The 25,441-nt window shown below is 39.3% G+C and overlaps 1 protein-coding gene across 1 annotated transcript in view; it reads right to left on the bottom strand.

Moving 5' to 3' along the window:
- Positions 1 to 25,441, bottom strand: part of TMEM135 (transmembrane protein 135) — a 167,962-nt gene that overhangs the window by 52,517 nt on the left and 90,004 nt on the right. The window contains exon 6 of the mRNA XM_014958255.1: positions 8,608 to 8,654. Within this exon, the coding sequence (XP_014813741.1) occupies positions 8,608 to 8,654 (47 nt within the window). The remainder of the gene's footprint in view (positions 1 to 8,607; positions 8,655 to 25,441) is intronic.

The raw sequence follows: 25,441 nt of genomic DNA, 5'->3' as shown, positions 1-25,441 counted from the left end.
ACTGTCCTGTCTCCCCCTCCACGCATTTCTCTTTTCTTCTCTGGTCAAGCAGCCCATCTGATAACACGAGCAGGTAAAGGGGAAGCAGCCAGTGGTGGCACTGGGTGTAGCCCATCAGTTATCCTCAAGTGTGCACGGAGGCAAAGGAGTGAGAGGGATTTGAAGAAGGAAATGTTTGGAAAGGAGAGGTGCATCCCTTCCCCACCGCACCCAGCGGCTCCCACCGCCACTGCCAGCCCCTGGCACGGGGAAAGGGACACAAAGCACAGTCTCTGTGGATAACAACGCTGCTGCCAGTCTCACCTTTCCTGTCCTCTCCCCTGCTTTTCAGGAGAGACCGTGGAGCCGCCGGCTGGGACGGGGCAGGCAGAGCCCGGCACGGGGCACCAGCACAGCTCCTCACCAGGAGGGCACCAGGGAACGGCTGCTCTGAATCCTAAGAGATGCTCCTCTCTTCCTAAATCTTACTATCAAGAGGAGCGTTGAAGATATTGTAAAGATATTTGGCTTATCCCTTTGAACACCTAAATCTTACGTTACAGATGCTGCGTTTTGTTTTTGTTCTCTGAGATACACATGGGCTTCTCGACGCTGCCTGGCTTGGCGTGACAGCCCAACCATGGCTGACAGCAAAATCACAGAATGTAAACCCATGTGGCATGCAGCTCATCGGAAAAAATTGTGAAGACAACAAGCATCAAGCGATTAACTATCATCATCAAAACGTCAAAAGTTTTCTCTCAGGATACTTTCAGGAAAGTAGTCCGATAACTCCTGGTCCCTCAAGACTAAAGTAAGTATGTTCTAGTAACATTTCAGCATCACAAACATAGATTCAGAAGGTAAACTTGAATATTAAATGTTACATTCTAATCACTAAACTTACTATATTGTTATCACACACTTTCCTCAAGAAATTTTAAACAGCACCAGGAAAAAAAACTAATTAAACTGATCATTATTTGACAGGTGCTTAATTTAAAGGAATACTTTAAATGTTATTCCCAAATTGGCAAAAAAAAAAAAAAAAAGTAGACATCACGGGACTATTACCAAAAATTGATGTGGAATTCAGTAACAAGAAAATGATAACATGTGTGTGTATTTTTGAAAAATATAAATAGAACAAATGGAAATTTAAGTTGCCTTCTCAATCCATGAGATGCATCTCTAGGATGCATCAGAAGTAGAAATGGTTTCTCTTTTTACTCTTGATGAGGCTCTAGAGAAATTACAAAGTCCACTGCAATTTTCTCCTTTGTATTCCTGTACAAATGAGAGTAATTTTACTTTGAGTTCAGAAAGAGGCTTTCTTGACTTAATTTTTCCATGTAGGAAAGCATGAATTCTATGTCTTTTTCCTGTCATTCCTATCAAAGGCTTTGGTGATAACCCAGAAAAATCAATACTTCAATATATACTTATATACATATATATATATTTGATAGTTGGACTAGATGATCTTAAAGGTCCCTTCCAACCTAGATAGTTCTATGATTCTACATATGTCATCTTCCTTTTTTGCTCCTATTAGCAGAACGCAAATGATGTTTTTTTCATATCAAAGCCAAAAAAATGGGTTCATGGCATAGAAGGATAGTACAAGCCAGATATGCAGAGTAAGTTAGAAAAACCATGGAAAAAATCACAGGACCGTGATCTTTCAGCATTTCATGAATTCTTAACACCACCTCTCACAACTATTTTAATATGGTTTCTAGGTAACTTTAAGCAAAGACTTTAGCCTATGCAAGTAATTCTGGTGCACAATCACCTATATCATCAGCTAGAGAGAGGCAGCTCTGCAACAAAACTAAGCCCACACAAGATGGGAATTGCCCTCTCAATTTGCCCATCTTTTTACTCATATTTCCTAACTTAAGTATACAAGACAGGTGCCTAAAATTAATAATGAATTTTGAAAACCTATTTACAACAGGAACCACAGCCATGCTAAAGATCTAATTGTTGTAAGGTTCTCTTCAATGCTAGACTGGAGAATGCAGAACTGATTTAATATTATGAATACTATTATTGTCCCATTCCTCCCACACTACCCAAATAAACAGGTGAGAAATAGTGATTTGTACTCACAAATATAAGAACACAGAAATTGAAAAAGTGGGATTTGCTCGTGGACATCCTACAGCAGCCACCGCAGATCAGAGGACATGCAAGAGCATCATCAGGGGAGGCTCCTGAACATACTAGAGATGTCCATCAGACACCGCAATTTTGTGCCCTAATACATATTTTATTTGTAATGCCTTTAAGTCTAGAAATTCTTCTTACCTGTATGAAAAACATCACGAATTCTTGCACTTAAAATATATGCTTAAGGCATATCTTTAACTCTGCTACATCCTTTTTTGAGATCGAGGTGGATACACAGTGTGAGCTTGGGGACATCAGTCTCCCTCCTGTGAACACAGAGAGAGCCAGGACCCAACCTTGGCAAAACTGGGCAGCAACCTCCCTTCAAATTGAAACACAAAAAATACTCCAGGGCATTGCAAGTTTTAAGGGACAGAAAAAAGAAAAGGTCAAGTCTGCTAAAAGAGTATGAGAGAGAGAGGGGAAAAAAAAAACAACCTGCTTCATGAAAATAAAGAAGTAAAAATACTTTTTCACTTTTTCTTCTACTGGTATATAGGCAGAAGATAGATTACCTCATTTTTCTACCCATATATTTGCATCTAAACTAAAAACGCAGTGTTCTGCCAGAGGAGTGGCAGCATTAACCTATAAGGTTATCTTCTCATCCACAACCCCCTCCTGCGACACCATGTTTTACTTTTGCTCATACTAAATAAAACTAACTGATATTTATAGCATTTTTTAGGAGACTGAATGTTTTCATCTACTCACCAGGTCAACCAAAATACCTAAGAAATCAAGTATCATGACAGTTACCAAAACAATGCTTTGAACCACTAACTTTGAGATGTTTATATAAGGACAGCAAAAAACATATATAAACATGGAAAAAATTCTCATCTGCTTTTTTATTCTGATTTATTACCTAATAATTCAATAGAAGAGGACTTTTCATGTACTCCCATAATACTTCAGCAAATGTAAAAGGCTTAAAAATAATCTTTATAGGGGAAGAGTATTTGATATGAAATCTATATAATAGCAACTCTGACTATTAAGCTCGCTCATTCTACAGTATAAAAGAGAGTAGAATTAAAAAGGCAAAAATATCTTTCAAGTAGTTGCTTCTGTACTAAAGGGAGTTAAGTGATTAAAAAAGAGACTGATACGGCACTGGTACCAAACATATTTAAAAGAAGATAAAGGTACTTTGAAATATCATGTCGAAAATACTGAATAAATTACAGGATATGTGTTTCATGGGGAAAGCAGAGTAAATAGCCGTAATTTGGGAGGCTAGAATTTCATTAATGATATAAAGGGCTCCGCAAACAAAAGGACCTTTCTTAAAGGTTTTCAGTGACTTTACACAAGTTTCAATGCTCCATCTTAATGGCAGTAAATGTTCTTTTCATTATGTTTCTCATGATCCATTTTCAATCAATAGATAATACATAAACGACACTACTTGACCAGGAGCTTTCTGTTGTGAGCCGTGCAGACCCCGAGTTATGAAAACCACCATAGTCATTCTGCTTTGGGAAATCACAGCAGTAACTTCTGATTGTCTGAAATTATTGTTTCAGAAAATAACATTTTAACCTTTATCTCTAGAGAAGGCAGACTTCATCCTCAATTTATGATCAATCAATCATCAGACAGATCCAAACTCCCATAATAGCTGGTTTCAGCTCCTACATGGGGCTTTCCTTTCTAGGGTTCAGAGCAGATGAATTATCATATACCTATTATAAACTGGTAGTATATAGTCTAAGGATTAACTACTATAGCAACCAGTGCTGTAGTCTGCCAACATACATTCACCCAAATTGCTGGATTTTCTAAATTTATGTGCATAGGATTTATATGTAGGTGTTCATTTATTGTGCAGAGATTGCAAGTTTTCTATTATGTGGGTTTCTTCAAATATGTATAAAAGCACAGCCATTGTACCACCCTGCAAAAAAAAACCCAGTTCAACATAGAACTGCTACTAAAATAACATTAATTAAATTGTATTTTACAAATATTTATTTTATGCATTATGAGATTCCTCCTGCTTGTTCATTTCACTCTATGCAATTATTCTAAAACAGTATTCCAGACAGAAAGTACCATGAATTATTTGAAATGAAATAAGATGACATGAAGTCATACTATAATCAAAATCTTTCCACCTATAACCTTAATTCTATGCAAATGGTATATTTTTTTTTTAATAGAAGCACTAAAGAGACGTGCTTTTGTACTAAGACCCTTAAAAAAATAGTGCATTTTTAAACCAATCATACATGACATATATGCCATCACAAGCAACATCTTTTTGAGTAAGTGATGAGTATTAATTTCCCAGCAGAGAAATGAATTCCTAAAGATATGGGAATGTTCCTCTCCCCAGACATACTTATATACATAAGTTTCAGGGCGGGGAGGGGGAGAAAGTGGACAAGGAATCCTGTTTCAACTGTGGTTACCTGTATGTGTGCATTAAATACACGTTATGGGAGATTGCACTGCACAAGTTCCTGTACGCTACAATTACCGACAAACGAACGATGCGTAATTTCATCACTTTCAGTGGAGCTGAGCAGAGCATTTTGAGACAAAACGGAGGCATAAGTTAGCAGAAAAGAACCAGAAAAAGAGCATGGAAGAGAAAAAAAAAAAAAAAAAAGACAAAAATATGCTTCCTCTGTGTGTAAATATAACATTGTTGCTTGTAAACCTATCATCTCCATTGTATATTCTTCTATTTTTTATCCTGTCTGCTGACATGATCTTATTTTTTCCCCTTCTTCAGTCACCCTCTCCTTCCCTTTTCCTGCTGTCTTCCTTTCTCCTCAGATAAGGCTATTTGTATGAATTCAGAAAATAAAGACTACTTTGGTTTTATTCCTTATGTCATTTGACTCTCAAGCATCAGTCACATCCCGGTAGCTATGCTGACATTGTCTTTTTAGAAAGGTTTTAAGCTTCAGATTACACCATTTAGATGTTAGGATTTTATCTTTAATGACGAAAAGGATTACATATCATCTTGGTGACCGAAAGTGCTACTGCTCCCAGCACCTCTTAGGTTATTTTGGGGGGGTGGAGAAGACAAAAAGCCACCTTTGAGAGTGGCAATAAATGCTTGTTAGCAGTGAAGAGCATGTTATAGTCAAAGGGAAAATATTCTCCAAGCCAAGCAGATCTGACTTTGAATAAAGTGTTTTTTCTGAAAGTACTGTAATTGTAATACAATTTTGTCAGTTTGATCCGCTTATGATTAGGAAAAGGCTGAAGTCATTTTGAGTCATTAAACAGAGGAAATGTAGTTTAATGACTCTCCTCATTCTTTTCTATTTTAGATGGCAATAGAAACAGGAAGATTGTCTCTCCCAGGGCTCTGGATAGATCCATAGAGGATTCCTCCAGTTGTTGTCCAAAATCTTACCAAAGGGAATCGATGATGAACTCATACATAGGATAAGACAACGACCAACTCACAGTCCCATTCCAGACGAACTCAACAAAAACTCTGAGACTGATCAAGTGACTTCTCTGTCATCTGTCTTCCCCCAGAGTAGTTGTTCCTCTAATAGTATATTTCCATGATTGGATATTCCAGAAGAACACTTTAATTCAGTGTAGTAGAAGAGTCACATTTCTCCCTCTACGAATTTTCAGAGATGCCCCTGAACCGCTGACACGTTCCCTGCCCTCCAGTCCCCACTGCATACGTTTTACAAGACATGGTGATTTCTGCAGCACAGAGCTGTAATTTGGAACATTTTCCAGCTATACCTTGCAAGTTGAATTCAACAAAGCACACCAAGGTTATCCTCCTCCAAAGACTTCACTGGCCACTGTCTTTGACACCTTATTATATGTCACATTTCACAACATGACGGCCATTGGTGTGCATCAAAAAGTGGAAGAGACTGAGGAAGCCAAATATCCCTTTCCCTAAGTGGTAATACCTACATTATCCAAAATCCTTTCTATGGGTCTGAAAGGGCAGACAATCTGTAGCCTTGCCAGGGAATCTTCTCACTGCTTCTTTCTTAAGTTTTCATTCCTCACTATTCTAAGTGAATTCATCCGTGCTGTGCTACAATTTATCACTGTAAGAAGAAATATCTTGCTCTGTTACCTTTTATCCTTTCTATCACAGCCAGAGAGAACAGACTATTTATTCTCTTCTGCTTTTCAGCAGTCTTGTACATACAGGGAGACAGTTATACCATCCCTTATTTATTATTTTTAAAAGTAAATAACCACAATCCATCCTTTTAAATAAACCAAAATTTCCAAATGCCAGATCACTGGAGGAAAAACTCTGAGGTTTCTCTGCCTCTTCCGTATTCTTCTTGGTGTGGAATAATCAAAAAGGACACAAAAATACACTGAAAACTCCTTAAAGTACAAAAAGATAACCTTATGTACCTCACAACCTCTATCCATCCCATCTCAATGTTTCCCTTGTTACAGGAATGTGACATTGTTGACTGACACTCAGCTGGCAGTGTGCCATGGCTGCTGTTGGGTCTTTTTTCAGTGAACTGTTCCCAAACCATTGGATTCCCCACAGCTCCTCACCTGTAAATGTGGTATCTCAACCCTCTCAATATTAAGCAGTTTATGGTTTCTCAGATGATAGCTCCAGTTTGCACCTATCTGAATTCCAACTCTGTGCTGCAAAGTAACTGCAGTTCCCAGCCAGCAGATTTACCTACGCATGTAATAACCATTTTCACTGTTATCTCTGTCATTATTTAAATATAAAAAATATTAAACAATGAAGGACTTGAGCAGTGCTTGTCAACACAGTCAATACATCCTCTGTCTGACAGTCAATCTCTGACAACAACTCTGTCCACATATTATCCTGGGGGTTCTGTGCTTACCCAAAGGTATTTTCAGAGCATCTACACTACTACAACATCTACCTAGTTACTTTAGGGAAGTACCACATGAATCAGTGTGAAGAAGTTCTAATCACAATACTGATTACACTCAGAAAGAAAAAAGAAAATAAATTGGTCTGTGCTAATTATTTTTTGATAAATCTTCTTTGATTTACTGTATTTGTTCATGTTGACAAACAATATTTTGATTATTTTTTTTCTGAGAATTAAACTCATGGACCTATAACCTCCTGGTCTTGTGTTTTAACTCCTCTGTTACAAGACCAGAGACTAAGAAATTAAATGTTGCTGATGATTGCTCACAAGGTTAAGCATCAGGTCTGGCATGGAGGGACTAATTTTAGAAGAGAAAGTGCTTTGAGCCCATTCAATTGTCAAGTGTTGCTGTCTCAGGTCAGGGAGGAATTCACCAAATACCTCTGGGCTTTGGTCAGTTCTTGTTTAATGTCTCTAAAATAATGCTCCATTTACCAAAGACATAAAAAAGGAGAAAATTAGCTTCCTCCAAAATCATATATTTCTATCTTTGACCAGCATTTTAGTGGTTTGGGTTGGTTTAATCCGCATTCATAGACAGGTGTCTGACTTCAGCCTCACAAGTCAAATTCTCCAAGGCTGTTATGCCATGACTCTGGGAAGCAGAAGAAAATAAAACAAGGAGAAGACTGCCAATACGAGGGTCTTAATGGGTGGTAGGAGATGAAAGGAGGAATGTTTCTTCGAATCCTTTAAATTAATAGCTTTCCCTTATCCAGACACTGTTCTTGGCCAATATCCGTAAGTAATTCGTGAGTAATGGAATTACGAAAAAACAAGCTGCAGCTTCCAGAGTTTTGCAATTATCAGGGGATCATGCGGCTCGAAGAACCATAGATGGCTACATGCCACAGAAAATTTCTAAGTCAAAGGGCTGGAGTCAAAGGTTATTTTGCAAGCAGCTTTCCAGCTCGAGATAGAATAAAGAATATTTGAGAGGTCTGGTATTTAAAAGGGAAACAATGACAAGCTAAATGACTTATTACATATATCTCGCATATAACTAAGAGAAAGGAAAGTTATTAAAATGAGTGTCTCATCCGACCTCACTACTGTGTTTTAGAAAAGGATTACAACCAGTAACTTGTGAAAACACATGTGAGACTAGTTTACTCTGGAATTAAAAGGAAGTCACACCTGCATGTGTGTCAAATATTTATATTATTTAAGGCTGTAAAATCTCATTTTCCTGTTCTCTGTTTTCACCAGAAGAAAAATGTTATCTTCCCTGCCGTAAGCTATTTAAGAACTTACATGAAAAGTAGTATTTCAGCCATTTTCATACTATGTAATATTAGCTCTCCAGGGTCTTAATTATGAGATGAGAGGAGGCTCCTTAAGTAATCAGCATAATCTCCAGAAGATTTAAAGCATTTAACTCAGCATTTCCCTTTTCAGGCTAATTACGTTCACAGCTCTGGGTTTTAATGCCATGGAAGCAATTACTCAATTCAGAAAGCTTGAACATACAAGTTTTCAGATGAATACCAAAAATCAAATAAGCTCTTAAAAACACTGTTTAAAATACTCTTTACAAACATAAATAGATATACTAGCAACATACCTGAAAAAGAACATGAACAGAGCAGCTGTGATGCAGAACAAAAGGACCTACAAGAAGGAGAAACGAGTGTTATTACATTAAACATCACTCTACTACTGCATGTTCTGTTCTGGATCGTGACGATTTTACAACTGTTACTATAAAAGTTACACTTCTTTTATATGCCTGGTGAGCCAGAATGAAAGCTTGTCTGAATCCACCAAAAAAGATTCTCTGGTTTCTAGTGGACTTTGAGCCATTCCTGTAGAAGTTAAAAGAATATATGAAATCCAAACCAGGGGAGTGGGGCAACAAACACAGCAGATGATGCCACAAATAGTCTGGAATAAAAAAATTAAATAGTAAAATAATAATCAAACAATAGAATGAAATAATCCAGTCTTGCTGTACATTATAAAAGAGCCAGTGAGCAAATTTAGCAGCTCCCCGACACCGAGAGGGGAACATCCCTCTTCTTCCTCCCATCCTCTCTGCTGGGGCTCTTCCCTCCTCCTTTACCACCTGCACAGTGACTCCAAAATGCTAAAGAAAATGAACTCAAGGAACAATAAAAGTTAATCAAAACTTTGGAGAGTTTTCTGCCATTTTGGTGAGATAAGGAGGTGATTGGAAGGGTGTAAAAGCACCAGAGCAGACACAAGCAGAAGGGAAGGAGGGGGATTGCAGCGCCAGGAACAGAGAAGGGAGAAAGGATGAAGCCATCCTCCTTGAGACAACAACAAGCTGTTGCACCTTGACTGCTGGTACATACAGCTGGTTCAGGAACAGCCATACCATGCTTTAAATTCATAACCTGCCTTAATCCGTGCCATCTTTTGCCAAATAAAGCTTGAGAGAGAAAAAAATACTGTTCTGTTCTAGATACACTGGGCCACATTCATACCATCACTCAGGAGGCAAAAAACTTACTGAAAAATCACAAATGTTTTAGAAAACACTTGCACTTCTTTTCAAGGGTTCAAGAAGTTTTAATCACGATAGGATATAGATAGCTTAAGTGAAAAGAAATGGGAATGCTGGCAGCAGTGTGCATTGGAAGGTTATAAACACGTAGAACAGTAGGCTGCTGCGTGGTGATAGAGATCAGGAGGTGTGATCAAATTTAAATAGGAAAAGCTTACAATGACTTTCAGAGAAAAAAACACAACTTACAATGAGACCATTTCCCTTTTCTAAGTCCTCTGCCATGTAACTTAAAATTGTCACACAGACATTATAGTGCTTACTGTGTAGACTACCCATTTTATTTAATTTTCCTTCATCAGTACGATCATATTTTATTATTCTGCATCAAAAATGTGAACAACTGAAATAATTTTGTATGAAATCATTATGGTAAAGTGAGGACAATGACACATTTCAGTTCAAACCAGTAGTGAAAGCAGACCTAAACTTAAACCTGAGTTCTATTTCAAAAGATCCACCCTAAACCTCCAAAGTTCATCTCTGGATGCCATTTCTGGGACACAGAAGGGACAAGAAGCCTTGACAGCATGAGCAAAGAACCAGTTGTTAGGTTGTTTGGGTTGGGTTTTTTTGGTTGTGGGTTTTTTTTGAGGGGGAGGGTTTGGGGGATGGTATGACTTTGCACATCAGAAACACTTCAGTAAATAGTCTGTTTTTCTTGCCCATTTTTTTCTTTTATTCCTTTTTTACCTTGTTTTGTTTTAATAAGTTTGAGAGGAACCTAACAAGTATTTATACACATCATTAACATTCCCTCTGAGCTCTCTCTTCTCTAGGCTAAAGCACCCCAGCTCTGCTCTCTCAGCTTCTCCTTGTATGGGAGACGTTCCAAGCCCTTAATCATCTTTATGGCCCTTCACTCCACTATGTCCATGTCTGTCTCATACTGGGAAACCCAGCACTGGACACAACACTACAGATGTGTCTCACCAGGGCCGAGCAGAGGGGAAGGATCACCTCACTCGACCTGCTGGCAATGCTTCTTCTAATGCAGTCCAAGAGGCTGGTAGCCCCATTTTCTGGCTCATGTTCAGCTTGGTATCCACCAGGACCCCCAAGTTCTTTTCTGCAAGGCTGCTTCCCAGATGCCCCCAGCATATATTGGTGCCTGGGATTGTTCCTCCCCAGAGGTAGAACTTGGCACTTCCCTTTGTTGAACCTCATGAGGTCCCCATCAGCCCATTTCTCCATCCTGTTGAGGTTCCTCTGGGTGGCAGCACAACTACCTGGTGCGGCAACAGCTCCTCGCAGTTTTGCATCATCTACAGAAGCCTGCTGAGGGTGCAGCCTCCTGCCCACTCATCCAGGTCATTAATGAAGATGCTACTGACCCCAGCATGGACCTCTGGGGAGCACAACCAGTGACTGGCCTTCTGCTGGACTTTGTGCTGCTGATCGCAACACTTCAAACCTGTTGGTTCAGCCCAGCCAGGTTTCAGCCCACCTCACTATCCACCTATCATCAATTTGTCTATAATCTGTATTCTATTTGGTAACATCTGGGAAACTTACAGCACTTAAAGAACTTACTTCATCAACCTCTACAGTTATCAGACGTCTTCAGGACTTAACAGTATTCTTTGAAAAAAGTAACACGGAAAACAGGAAATTGGTACCAATTTTTATAAATGAGAATTTCAGAGAATAGCAGATTGTCCACCAGGCCACTTGTAATATCCATAACTATACTAGAATAAATTACTTGAAACAGCCAGTTCATAAACATCTAGATAATAAGACCACAAGAAACAATCAACACAACAAACAAGTAAATTAAAACTATTGTCATTTTCTTCTTTGACAGACATTTTAAGTAAAGGAGCAGGTGTAGTTTATCTGAACTTTAATGCACCATTGGGGCAGTTGTGTATGCTAATTAAGTGGGCACGGAGCTGCTCAAGAACACTACGGGAGAAAACTCTAATAATTAGCAGTTCATTATCGAACTAAAAGGCATTTTAACTGAGGTCACCAAAGAGGTTTTGCTTCCCTCTTCAGTAGTGATTTGAATGATGGAACAGAGATTATGTCATAAATTCACAAAACCCTTCAGAGGCCAGGTCTTCACGCAAAGCGATTAAATTGCCCAAAGTCAACAAGATGAAATTCAATATAAACAAATAGGAACTAGTTGGCAGGAGAAGTCACATGCATAAAAACCATGACAAGAAACAACTGTGGAGGCGGTACAGGAGGATAACAAGTTCCACAGATCACAAGGAAACAGGCACCAGCAATGCAATGCTGCAGAAAGCACTGTAAAATATTACAGGCTCCTTTAGAAGCAGAGGAGGTAACACATAGCAGCCTGTGACACCAATGACCCAGTGCTAGTGACACCCCAAAATACAGTGTTGGGCACTACTGTTAAAGAAAAGCATAGACAAAACAGGACAGTCCAGAAGAGCACGATGAAAATAGCAGGTGTGGAGCGTACGACTGCTGGGAAACTGCCTAAACTAAGAAAGAAGTAGCTTGTGACCAACACAACTATTTTCATATAATTATCATATACTGACAAATCTGCCTCGTGGAGTACAGGAGGAGGAAGACAGAGCTACATCTACAGCACAGACAACGTAGGTTAAATATTAGGAAGAGGTCTCTTGCAGGGCAGCAATAAACCAGAGATAGTTGCCTGTGAGGCTGTGGAATCTCCTTTATCAGAGGTGTTTAAAGTCAGTAGAGGCAAACACCTCCCAGCAAAGCTCAGGGTGTGTTTGACAGTCTCTCTCCCAACATCTACACAGCTGAAGGACAGCAAGACCTGCAGCTAAACCAGAATGTTTTACATTAAATGCACAGTCCAGAGTGGAAAGCCCAGTGATTGTCATCTTATCATAGCACCAAGAAACAGAAGGGAAAGGGTGACCATGCTCCAAGTTTAAGGTACTTTCAACATAAGCCATTTGTTTCAACTTTTCCCCAGTCTAGAGAATTTTTTTTGTAGCATCTTCATTACAGTATGTAATACCTAGTTGAGATTTAGAAATGAATATACTAAAAAATGAAAAAATACTAAGGCCTACAGAAATATATTCTAAACATTGAGTGAATTTAAGCCTTAAAATCTAGCGAGCAGGAAGTCTTCATTTTGGATTTTTCTTGCAGAGTCCCACCACTTTTTGATTTACGATACAAGGTCAACAAATTGAGCTTGGCAACACACAGACCTTGAAACTTTCCAGCTGCAGAAACAGATACAACAAGCAGAAAACCTACATATTTCTAACGAGAATGATATGTCCTAAATATTTTAACATTTTTATAGAGCTGCACGCAGGGTACAAGGAGAAAGCCCTATGCTTCAGGACAAGTTAGCATATCTGGTGTGTAAGGTGAGCACTGTAATTGAAATGATTACATTATACTCTACTGTACTACACTAAACCTTAATAAATAAAGAGGAAAGTTGCTGACAAAACTTAGGACGTACTTTTTCCAGATCTCTGTTGGCTGACAAAGCCAGTATTTTTTATATTTTTTTTCCAGGAAAGCTTAACCCTCATACAAACAGCATCATGAAGCCACATTCAGAAGTTCCCAGCAGCCCCAGTAACCCCAGCAGATCACAGATGACTTGCCCTCACAGACAGATAGAAGTCTTGGACCAGAGAAAGGAAAAAATAACATTGACAAAACTACTAAAACTACTCGAGTCTCCTGTATTCTGAATTTTTGTGCATATTACCTAATGCAAAGTTTATGTGTATTTTCCTTAAGCATTTTCATTATAATCAGATTTCCTGGGGTAAAAAAGTCTCTGAGGAGAGGCTACTGGTTCTCCCAAACAGTCAGAATGAAGAATAGCGCTGAAGCCTAGGATAAAGTAACATAGACCTCACAATTAAAAAGAAAAAAGCACTGAAGCTACACATAATGTATGTAAATGAATCATAGAATCGTCTAGGTTGGAAGGGACCTTCAAGATCATCTAGTCCAACCATCAACCTAACTCTGACAAAAAAATTAAGAAATAAGCAATAAAATAATAATCACTCAGCCATATTCTTGAGGACCATGTCAACCTGTCTTTTGAACACCTCCAGGGATGGTGCCTCAACCACTTCCCTGGGCAGCCTATTCCAATGCTGGATAACCCTTTCCGTGAAGAGTTTTTTCCTAATATCCAATCTAAACCTCCCCTGGTGCAAGGGGAAAGAGGCAAAGGAGGAGGCAGGAGGAGGGCAAAGGGACAGATCGGTGGTATCAGCCAGCAGAAGTATTTAGTGTCAGCATGACAGTTCAACACTGACGAGTGTCAAGCCCGGCTCACAGAAGACCTCGGGCTGTTTCAACCCCCGGCACATCAACACTTGACTTCAACCACATCCATGAAGCCTGAGAACCGTCACCTTCTTGGTCAACCACTTCACAATGTATGTGAGAGCTATATCTACACTGGATGACAAAAAAAAAATAAAGTTACTGCTCCCGGTTCCTGAATGTTGTGTGCTACAGAATAAAAGAACTGTCAGCTAAGGTCTGTCTGAGCAAACTTTTAAAATCATGGGAAATTGAAAACCCAGTTAAAAGAAGTCCCTCCAATAATTGTTACTTGAGCCAATTTCTTCAAAAAGTTACAAAAAGGAGAAAGTGGAGTTACCATTAAACATTTTTAAATCGATCATGAATAAATGTTTCTACAGGTATTGCCACAGAAATAAGGATTAAATACCAATATGTGCTTGTTTTCTCAAATGACTACTTTTTCATACACATTTTCAGTTTAACAAGTTTTGCATAGTGGTCACAAACTTGTACTCTTAAAACACATGATCCAGAAAAAAAGAACTATTTCACCTTTTTATTTTTAATCCTTAAAACAAGCCATTTATCCACAGAAGAGCTTTTTTAATAGTAGTTAAACGTGATAAAGTCACAGATTTTTTCTGATCACAGAATGATATGGGGTTGGAAGGGACCTCTGGAGATCATCTAGTCCAACCCCCTGCCAAAGCAGGTCCTCCTACAGAAGGTTGCACAGGAACGTGTCCAGGCAGGTTTTGAATGTCTCCAGAGAAGGAGACTCCACCCCCTCCCTGGGCAGCCTCTTCCAGGGCTCTGCCACCCTCAAAGTGAAGAAGTTCCTCCTCATGTTTAGGTGGAACTTCTTATATTCAAGTTTGTGCCCATTTCCTCTTCTCCTGTCCCTGGGCACCACTGAAAAAAGACTGGCCCCATCCTCTTGACACCCCCCCTTTAAGTATTTATAAGCATTGATCAGATCCCCCCTCAGCTTTCTCTTCTCCAGACTAAAAAGACCCAAGCTCCTCAGCCTCTCCTTGTGGTAGAGATGCTCCAGGCCCTTAATCAGTTTTGTTGGAAAATGGTGGTTGTCTTTTACCAAGTTTGAATTTTTTCTGATCCCAAAAGACATATACCAATTGATAATTGTAATAAGGAATCATCTCCCTCTGGACATTTCAAGTTATGCAATGTTTACCTTCTTTCTATAGTAAATCCTGTCAAACCAAAACCTTTATATCACCTGGTGTCCTTCTCCACTTGAAATCCACCATATTTGGGGAGAATTTCATGAGCTATAAAAAGTACTGGTGAAAACTATTGTCATGATCTTGGTCATCCACATAAGGATTATTTTTCTAGCTTCTATTAGGGAACTTCTGAAGCACCGCAACATTGCTGCTGCCTTAAAAATGACAGGCTTTAGGAAAACGTAGAAAACAATTTGTCAGATCCTTATTGGGCACTTGGCCAATTGAGCTACACCTACAGCACTTCAGCTGTTAGAGGCTCTGATTTTTTTTTCTGTCAGCAAGCCTCAAGCAATCTCTAGGCTGATAAGATCAAAAGAAACACTACTATGTGTTATTAAACAAGAGATTATACAGATTCATGTTAAAGCACTGTTGTTTGATCGCGATTAAATGATTGTAATTGGCAAATGTAGGAGGCAACAGAGCCAAGACGGGGAGCACCTGCCACTCAGAAGAGCATGAAAGAACAAAAGATAAAATTAAACCATTTATTTTCTAGGTCACACATTCCATATATACATATATGAGTTAAGCACTGCAGCACCCTTCATTTGTTTTCTCAAAAAACACTCATCAAGTCTCTTCCCCTTTATTTCGTATTATCTTAACCACAGCAAACAAATGTAACACACACTGTAATGGAGCCAATGAAACAGCCTTCCTTAAAACTCTTCACAAGACTCCACTGATTTTGAGGATGCACAACGACTGAGAGACCGAAGTATAAAAACAGCGACTAACAAATCAAACAGCAGGGCCTTACTATTGCGCCTTCCTAAAAGAGGGAAGAAGAGCTATTTTACAACACATCACATTGGTAGAGCTGGTCCAGGCTCACTCCTCAAACTGATCAACCCTTTGAAACTCAGCTGGCAGGCAGCTCCAACCCCGAGCAATGGGGACACACCTCCCATCCTATTCTGTATCTTCTGGTGCTCCCAGGTCTCCAAGTCCTATCCCAGGCTATAAAATATAAACCCTTAATTATCAGCTGTAAAAACGTTGTTCTGTTAGGCTCTCACATAGCCGCCTTCTCATTTCATACGGTATCTAGCTAGAAAAAAGGCACATACACAAATATATATGCATAGAAAGTAAGTACAATACCTTACGGCTACAGAGACTTCAAATTATTTAAGGAGAGTTGCTCTTTCCTAATTTAAAAAAAAAATCCTTATCTAGCTTAATAATAATTACAAGAGGAAGAAAAGAGCAGAAAGAAACTTCAGCCAACATATCACACGAACAAGTGAAACAAAATACTCAGAATGGATGACAACAAAAATTGCAAAGATAACAACTTTTTAAAAATCAAGTAATTTTTTTTTCTTTTTTTCCCCCCATAATATGGTTGGACTAGATGACCTTAAAGGCCCTTCCAACCTAGACAATTCTGTGATTCTATGCTATTGTAAGGTGCCTGTCAATGAAGCAAAATTTTTCCCCACATACACATACCTGGTTGGGTAACACTATGGACATAATTGCTCAATCCAGAGACACACAGAGTATAACATGCATAACCTACACTTAAAGGGGATAAATAGAATTGAAAGACATGATGCTTCCTTAAAGACAGCTCATTCTTAAGTCATTATTACTCAGTAGTAGGACTAAAATGAAACTCTCCCAAATTAACTGAAGTCAATGCCACATTCCCACTGACCACCAAGACATCGCATCAGAATCAAGGAGGAGGGGGGCATAAGCATCATTTTTATATTCTCAAAATAATGTTTAGATGTATCTTCTTCAACAAAAGATTTTTGTAGAGGCTTATTTTTCCTTCACCAGCACAGGGAACAAAAAAATATAGGAGCAAGAGGCTCTGTGTGGTTCATTGGGAGGATGGTGCTCAGTGGTCCTGCAACATGTTCTTGCCTGAGGTCTGTGTGCTGCTCACAGCAGACCCTGTCTCACACACAGCACTCATCTCCTAAAACTGCACCTTGATATATGGCATCAAACATGAGCAGAAACACCATCAAATGGACTGCTGTTGGAAGGTTGCACTTGGAATTTTCAGCAAGAAGGGAAAAATTAACAGCTTCAGTGATTAGTCCCTACAGGAGAAGATTTTTGCCATGAGACATGGTAAATTCTTAGTTTCCACACCACAAGAAATGAATTACATGTGACACTGCCCCATTTTCAGTTCATTACCCATTCCCTGACATAGTTCAGCTTTAAGCCCCCCAACCATGACTTTAATACTCGGACAGCTGGAGATTTGAGGGCTTTTTTGTTTTCCAGATTTTCTTTGTTTTCGGAGGCCTCTTGAGAAAATCAGCACGTCCTCAGCAGGAGAAGTCTTGCTACATTAGGCCAGCCTGGGTGGACGTGAACTTTGATGACTTTTGAAACCTTGATTTTCATTATTGTGTTTTAAGAGAATAACTAATAGCCATTAGGCAGATTTTATGGTTCATTTTCAATTACCAGGGAGTATTTCCAGTTATGTTGATTGTATTTTTCCAATAGTCACAAAGAAAGTTGTCACAAAGAAAATTTCTCTCCAATTTCTGGAAGTCAAGAATTTGACTAATGAAAACTTTTCATGTGAAAAAAAACAAGCAGACCAAAGAGAAATCCCCTTTCTTAAAAGGCTTCCCATTGCTTCTGAACTGGAAAGCTTTCTTAAACAGAGCTTTTCAGAGCAGCAGAAATAGAAAATTCTCCATAAAACAAATCCAAAACATTTATCACTCAGTAAAAGTGTACGTCCAGCTCTGTTTAAATACCCAGGTTGTCTGTGTGCGAGGACCAGGAGTAGGACAGACACACAGTAAGGCTGGACGTAAGAACAACTCAATCCCTTCCTGCTGTGAGAGTGATTAGACACGACGTGGAGTCACACGGTCGCTTGTAATCCTCCACGGTGCTCAGGCACTCGGAAACTGAAATAGTTCAAATTTTTCCGTCTTTCAGATATAAACAGTCTCTCACTCGTACAAGGCTAATTGCAGTAAAGATTGGTGCAGGAACCTACAGCATTGGATCAAATTCTTCAGAGGTCTCCTAACAAAATAAACCTCCTTCCCAACAAAGGGTGTTCTGAAACTATGGAGTGAAGCAAAACTTCGGAAAGTATGTTCTTGACCAATACCTCACTGCCTTTGTGTTGTGTGCAAAAATTAATATAGTTTAAGCTTTAATAGGCAATGTCCTTGAGAAGAACAGGCTTCATAAGACTGAAAATTCATAATTACATATATAAGGACATGCCAGAGAGCATCCAGCAAAGGACCACAAAGATGATCAAGAGCTTGGAGAAGAGTCTGAGAAACTGGGGTTGTTTAGTCTGAAAAAGACCCAGGGGGGAAATTTAGCAATGCATATAACTAAATTCCTGGTGGGAAGAATTAAGAAGACTGAGCAGGACTCCTCAACGGCAGCCAGTAACAGGAAAGGAGGCAATGGGCACAAGTTGATCTGAGAAATAACTTTCTGATTGTGAGAACAGTTAGGTGCTGGAATGGGTTGCCCAGTGAAGCCTCCGTTCTTGGAAATCCTCAGAAGTCAACTGGACAAAGTCCTGAGCAGGGAGGTTGGACTAGCTGATCTCCAGAGGTGACTTCCAACCTGAACTCCTCTGTGAGCTGGTGAAGTACTAGATCTTGGAACAGCCTTGCAAACTGCATTTGCATACAGACTCTACCTAGAGCTACACTGTACTGAGCCACGTCAAGAAAAGAAGCATTCTTCTCCTTGATTATTAAAAAGACATATCTGTTTCCCTAGTGATTTTTCTAAATCAATGATAAATTAACACAAATTAGAGAGAAAAATATCCAATTGCTTGGAACAAAGAATACCACATAATGTAACAAATCTAGATAAACACTATGCCCTTAGCCCAATAATAAATAGCTTGAACTAGTGCCAAAGTAATAAAATTGCAATTCAATCCAATAGATGTTGGAGTAAAATTTAGAATGCAAACAGGTTTCAAAAGCTTATTTGCACTCCTGAACAATAATTTCATCTTGCAACAACTTGCATTCATTACTATTTTACAGATGCAAATATTCCCAGCAAATGAGTAAAATATGTCAATGATTACCCATTACACAGACTGTGTGGTTTGCACCTGTTTCTGTTCAAATGACTGACAACAATAATGTAGATAACCTTAAATATAGATACATGAAAGAGTGATTTTGTGTCAGGTTGTTTTTTTGGGGGGGTATTTTAGTATTTCTATAGGTATTTAGCATCTATTTCACCTTTCCCAGCTTAAAACTCCTTGAGCATAATATAACTTTTCAGGTTACATCCAGCATAATATATTTCAGCATAATATAACTTTCACAGAATGACTATAAATGAATGTAATTAAAGGAGCAACGATATCAAGTCATCAAACTTACCTCACTCTCCTTCAATTCCCTAATGTAACTTTTAAACAGAAATGCTAATTTCTATTCCTGATTTTATCACATCTTTTGCATGAGCTATTTAGTTTCTTGCCTCTTTTTCCTTTCCCTTAGCATTCCCGGTTTCCTTATCAGTGTGATTTCAGCTATACATTTCCTGTACTTAAAATACCCAGTTCTGGACAACTATAACTTTTCTCCAGTGTTGTTTTCATCATCCTTAAGTCATACAAAGGTGTTCCTAATTCAGCTTTGAACAGCGTAGGTTCTTATCAGGGAATAATATTCTCTCAAACACTTGAAGCTGAGATTTTGTTTCCTACAAAATCTATTCTCACCAGCTTTTGCCCACCAGCTGTCTTAATCCCAGAAATCAAAAAAAACTTTACAGTTAGTTTCTTCTTATTGCCCATATTATTTTGCATGCCAGCCTGCCTCAGACAGGCTGCTTTTGAGAACCATTTCCTAAAGAAATTAGAGTTTCTTGTCCATCAGTCCTCACCTACACCTCTAGAACCTACAGTCTAATCTCAACCAAATTCAGCAGTTACACATCTCAAAGATAATGACATTCCTGCAAAATCCATTGAAATTGGCAGCTAGGTGGTGGACAGAGGCCAAAATTAAAGCCCCCACCCCCAGAAGAACTTTTCGACTTCACATGGAAGTCATCTCCTCCCTTTGCTCCGTTATTGTTCAATAAAGGCGCTGAATATAGAACTTTTCGACTTCACATGGAAGTCATCTCCTCCCTTTGCTCCGTTATTGTTCAATAAAGGTGCTGAATATATAGAATCATAGAATGGTTCAGGTTGGAAGGGACCTTAGAGACCATCGAGTTCCAACCCCCCTGCCATGGGCAGGGACACCTCCCACTAGAGCAGGTTGCTCCAAGCCCCATCCAGCCTGGCCTTGGACACCTCCAAGGATGGGGCATCCACAACTTCTCTGGGCAACCTGTTCCAGTGTCTCACCACCCTCATAGTAAAGAATTTCTTCCTAATATCTAATCGAAATCTTCCCTCTAGTTAACATTAGTATTTTACACTTGCATTTTAGACTCAAGGAAAAAACAGACAAAATGAAATTACTTTTTTGTCAAAAAACACCCTAAATAACATGCACTGCTTCTGAATACAACACCAAACCTACACACTCACTCTTGAAAAACTTTAAATGATAAGAAAAACACACTTTAGCATTTTTTTGAAAAAAACTCCAACTTTATCCTAAATTATGCCAGGAATAGCTTTAAGATGTCTGATGTACAAGGAGTAAACTTTTCCACGTTTCTTTAAATTCACCCTGTTACGTCAGAGTAGAATACTTCTGAAATATGTGAAATGGGCCCATTTAATTGAATTTGGGCTTGCAAAATGCTAAAATGCTATACAGGGCTTTGTTCTTGTTGTTTTAAATATTAATTCAGTTCAGAACGACAAAGCACCTGCAAAATTACTATAACTTTAATTTTTCATATATTTATATACATATATATATAAAATTCTATTTACAGTTCACATATATTACAGCATCCAAGATATTCACAGGCAATTCAGGCAAATGTTTTATATTAGACCGCTGGACCACACTGATCCAGATTTAAATTCTACACTTTAAATCTCCACCTAAACTCTGAGACTGGGTGACTGTGATCCTACCAACTGAGGAGTTCTTCCTGCCGGCTGCACATTTTGCTGTGCAGGTTTGGTCACCACTGGGTTGCAGCTCAGTTCAGGCTGGAGGAGCTTCATGAATTACTTTTAGACAATGCCAATTTACGTCGTCACCACTCCTCGTCTCCAGCACCCTTTTTTTGCTGATTACTGCCATGTGTCTTCTGCTGGCACAGAGATGCACAGAAAAACAAATCACAGACCTGATCCACCTGAAAGTGGATATTCCCCTCCCAAGGACTGAACTGGGCCAGGAGCAGGCAGCTGGGGTTCACACCATCCTAAATCAGCTGAGGCCACACCAAGATCAAATCACAGCCTGTTACACGCTGCAAACTCCCAACAACGCAGTCAATTCAAGCAGCGTGATTCAAACCTCCCATCTTTATAACTTTGATGAATAAACGTGAACTGTTCAGACTAGGATACAAGGAAAACGCAGAATTAAAAATATACTTGCAATATAATGTCGCAAAAAATGCTAACATCTCTAAATATTAAATCCATATGTAAGCTGAAATTTAAATCTGGTTACTTATCCTACAAGAGCATTACGAATGTAGTAAATACTAAAATAACAATAAATTTTCTTAGTAGTCTGTGCAGATGTCTCATATTAGACTTCTGAACACGGCTCCTTAGCTCATGTTACGGATACCATCCAAGATTTCATCTCCACCATGAGGATTCCTGCTTGCCTCTTTTCCTTCCAGAGCTCATAATCACTGAAGAATTACAAGGTTTGATATTACCTTAGTATCCAAAAAGGAACTGCAAGAGACATTTGTCTTTAAAAGTTTACAGGTGTTGAAATACTTTCGTTTGCTGCAAAGCACATATACTAAAATGATATTTCAGGCATAATATTCTGCACAAGGCAGCGCCATGAAAGGCACTATATCCAGTAATCATTCATACTGGAGAAAATTAGAAACATTGTCAGAATACAATGAAATTCTGATAAGCACTAAAAACTAGTAAAGGGAAAGGCTTAAAGGAGTAGAAATAAATAATGTATTTTCATAAATCAGAAATAAATAACAGGCTTTTCCCACCATTGCAACTGGCTAAGCATTACTTTAAACGGTGTATTTGATAATTAGACTAAGTTAGATGGACAAATTTAAAAATTACTAGAAATTTCAGCATGCTTAGACTTACTGGAATTTAGCTAAAATAGAGAAATATTAATTTTTCAGCCTCAAAAATTTCCTGGTGCACAGGCCTGAGCCCATAGCTGCCGTCTCTGTTCTGCTGGTAAAACTGCAGGCAAGGGGCAGGAGGGAGCTGAGGAAGCCAACAGTGCAGCCAAAACGGGCATTATAGAAAGTGCTTAGAAACAGTGGATTCCTTTTCTTTAAAAATTATATATGACTAACTGACACCTGCTACAAATAATTTTTTTACATATCTATAGATATTCATGTACAATGCTATTTTGGTGTTTACTAAATGAAGAAAAAGCATTTAAAATTTATTATATATGTTTATGCACAAATCCTGGCACGTTGCATACGATGTTATTAACATCGGTATTTCTGTCTCCCCCCACTACTTTGGCGGAGGTTTCAATAACCCTGTGAACTACACGCGTTTCTTTGCGAGTAAGAGCCCCCTCGAGAACAGGAGGAGGGGGGACAGCACGGTGAGCTAAAATGCCTCTCACATTTCCCAAGATCGGAGCCTCCACGACGTACAGCTGACACTAGTTGTCATCGTAAGGCACAGGAACTCCTCGGGGAAACGAGGGCTCTTAGCAATTAGCATTTTCTGTGAGCATGCCAGGACAGACATATATTCAGAATTGTTTGGAAGGGGGTGAAAGCAGAGGTTATGTTATTTGGTGAATGAAGGAGTTGATGCTGCAATGGAATTATGGATGAAAAGAAGCTGTGGATGCCCCATCACTGGAGGTGTTCAAGGCCAGGCTGGATGGGGCTTTGAGCAACCTGGTCTAGTGAAAGGTGTCCCTGCCCATGGCAGGGGGGTTGGAACTTAATGGTCTTTAAGGTCCCTTCCAACCCCAACCATGTCCAGAGAAGGGCAACAAAGCTGGTGAAAGTCTTATGAGGAGAGGCTGAGGGAGCTGGGGTTGTTCAGTCTGAAGAAGAGGAGGCTGAGGGGAGACCTTATCGTGCTCTATAACTACCTGAAGGGGGGGTGTAGAGAAGCGGGGGTTGGTCTCGTCTCCCAAGTCACAGGAGATAGGACAAGGGGAAATGGCCTCAAGTTGCACCAGGGGAGGTTTAGATTGGATATTAGGAAACATTTCTTCACGCAAAGGGTTATCCAGCATTGGAACAGGCTGCCCAGGGAAGTGGTTGAGGCACCATCCCTGCAGGTGTTCAAAAGACGGGTAGACATGGTCCTCAGGAATATGGTTTAGTAATTTTTATTTCCTATTTCTTACTTATTTTTTTGTCAGAGTTAGGTTGATGGTTGGACTAGATGATCTTGAAGGTCCCTTCCAACCTAGACGATTCTATGATTCTATGATTCCTGAGAAGACATGGATAATTCTCTGTCATGGGAAAGGATGGACTTAGTGAGATGAAGAAGTTCCCGCCACAGATGTGTCAGAGATTATTTTTCTTCAGCTTTGTCTTGCAGTGCTTGGCATCCACATCACCACAGCGAGTCAGGTAAGGGAGTCCTGTGCTGCTGGTGGTAGCTGAGTAACACAGGACAAGTAATTTGGCTTCCCCTTCATTTGGTCCTTTTAACTATCTCCTCCACGGAGACTGAGTGGAAAGAGGAGATGCTAAACAGAAGCTAAAAGAAGCACTACTTTAAACTGCTCTAGCTAGATTCACAGTGCCTTTCTCTAAGTTTTTATTAAGCTTTAAGACTCTTAGAAATAATAAAAAGAATCTCAAAACTGATACAGGAATCACTGGAAAAAGAACGATGTTTTATTGAAATGCTTATTGATGTACTTCTTTTTAAAAGATTACACAGCAAAGGCTTGCACACCTGGAGACACAGAATCATAGAATGGTTAGAGTTGGAAGGGACCTCAAAGATCATTGAGTTCCAGCCCCCTGCCATGGGCAGGGAGACCTCCCACTAGAGCAGGTTGCTCAAAGCCCCATCCAGCCTGGCCTTGAACACTTCCAGGGATGGGGCATCCACAACTTCCCTGGACAACCTGTTCCAGTGTTTCACCACCCTCACAGGAAATAATTTCTTCCTGTTATCTAATCTAAATCTCCCCTCTTTCAGTTTGAAGCCATTGCTCCTCATCCTATCGCTCCACTCCCCGATAAAGCATCCCTCCCCAAATGCCTGTTCTTCTATTACAGAACTTCATTACAGCTTGATCAGGATAAACTGTTTATATTGTATTACATTCCTCTTTCTTCTGACAGTTTTAAAACTGTTCTGTTTGCTCTACTGACTATCATTTAAATGCTAGAGGATCCGTCACTCACTTCTTAACGTATTAAGTTATAGGTTCAGGAAAAAGCCTCGGCACTAGCAGAGAATACTACAGAGAAGCCAGATAATTTTCATTCCTTCTGCTACTGTGACTACTACCACAACACAGAAAAAAATAATATTAAAACAATAAAAGTAACAGAAAACAAGGTTAATATAAGATTCTGCCTTCTGGTGACTGTTTAAATATTCTCTTAAATGTTTAAAAGCTGGAACAGATGTTCTTTCATGCGCAGAGGCATTACTTTGTTGCTAGTACCAGAACAAAATCAATTCTTACTATACAGAATATGACATTTCAAAATCAGTATGCAGCAAAACAACTAAAACCGTCATAATTTCCTTAATATTATACCACTGCTCTGTTCTGCTCTGCACCTGCTTGGTTGCTCTGCATCTCTCTTGCTCCTCATCCTTCCCCAGGAAGGTGGGAAGGTTCCCTGCTCCCAACTCCTCCCAGCTGGGAGCTGGGGAGAAGGGCACCACAAGAGCTGTTCCAGCCCCTCAGAGGACATCTCTCATGGCATGACACCGTGGCTGAAGTCCCCAGTGGCAAGTTCCATCCATACAGTGGGATCAGACCAGCAGGAAAAGGTAGAGAGAGGAGACAGAAGAAGGAACAGAGACTGTGGTCTACCTCGTCTACCAAATCTCACCAGTCTGTTTCTGGAGAACTTCAAAAGTACAGTGTCACTTGATGGCATTGAGATTTCTTTTTCACTTTTTAAAACTACAAATGAGGATAGATTCAAATAGTATCACTTACAACTGTACAACAAACAACTCAAAGAACTGCAACCTCATTAAACACATGAAAACTCTCCAAAAGAATATAACTATGCTTTGGTTATCAAGATTTAAAACAATTCATTTGGAA

Source organism: Calidris pugnax, unplaced genomic scaffold, assembly GCF_001431845.1.
Source record: "Calidris pugnax isolate Ruff unplaced genomic scaffold, ASM143184v1 scaffold252, whole genome shotgun sequence".
Lineage (NCBI taxonomy): Eukaryota > Metazoa > Chordata > Aves > Charadriiformes > Scolopacidae > Calidris > Calidris pugnax.
The sequence above is the reverse complement of the archived record's forward strand: the minus strand, read 5'-3'. Positions and strand labels throughout refer to the sequence as shown.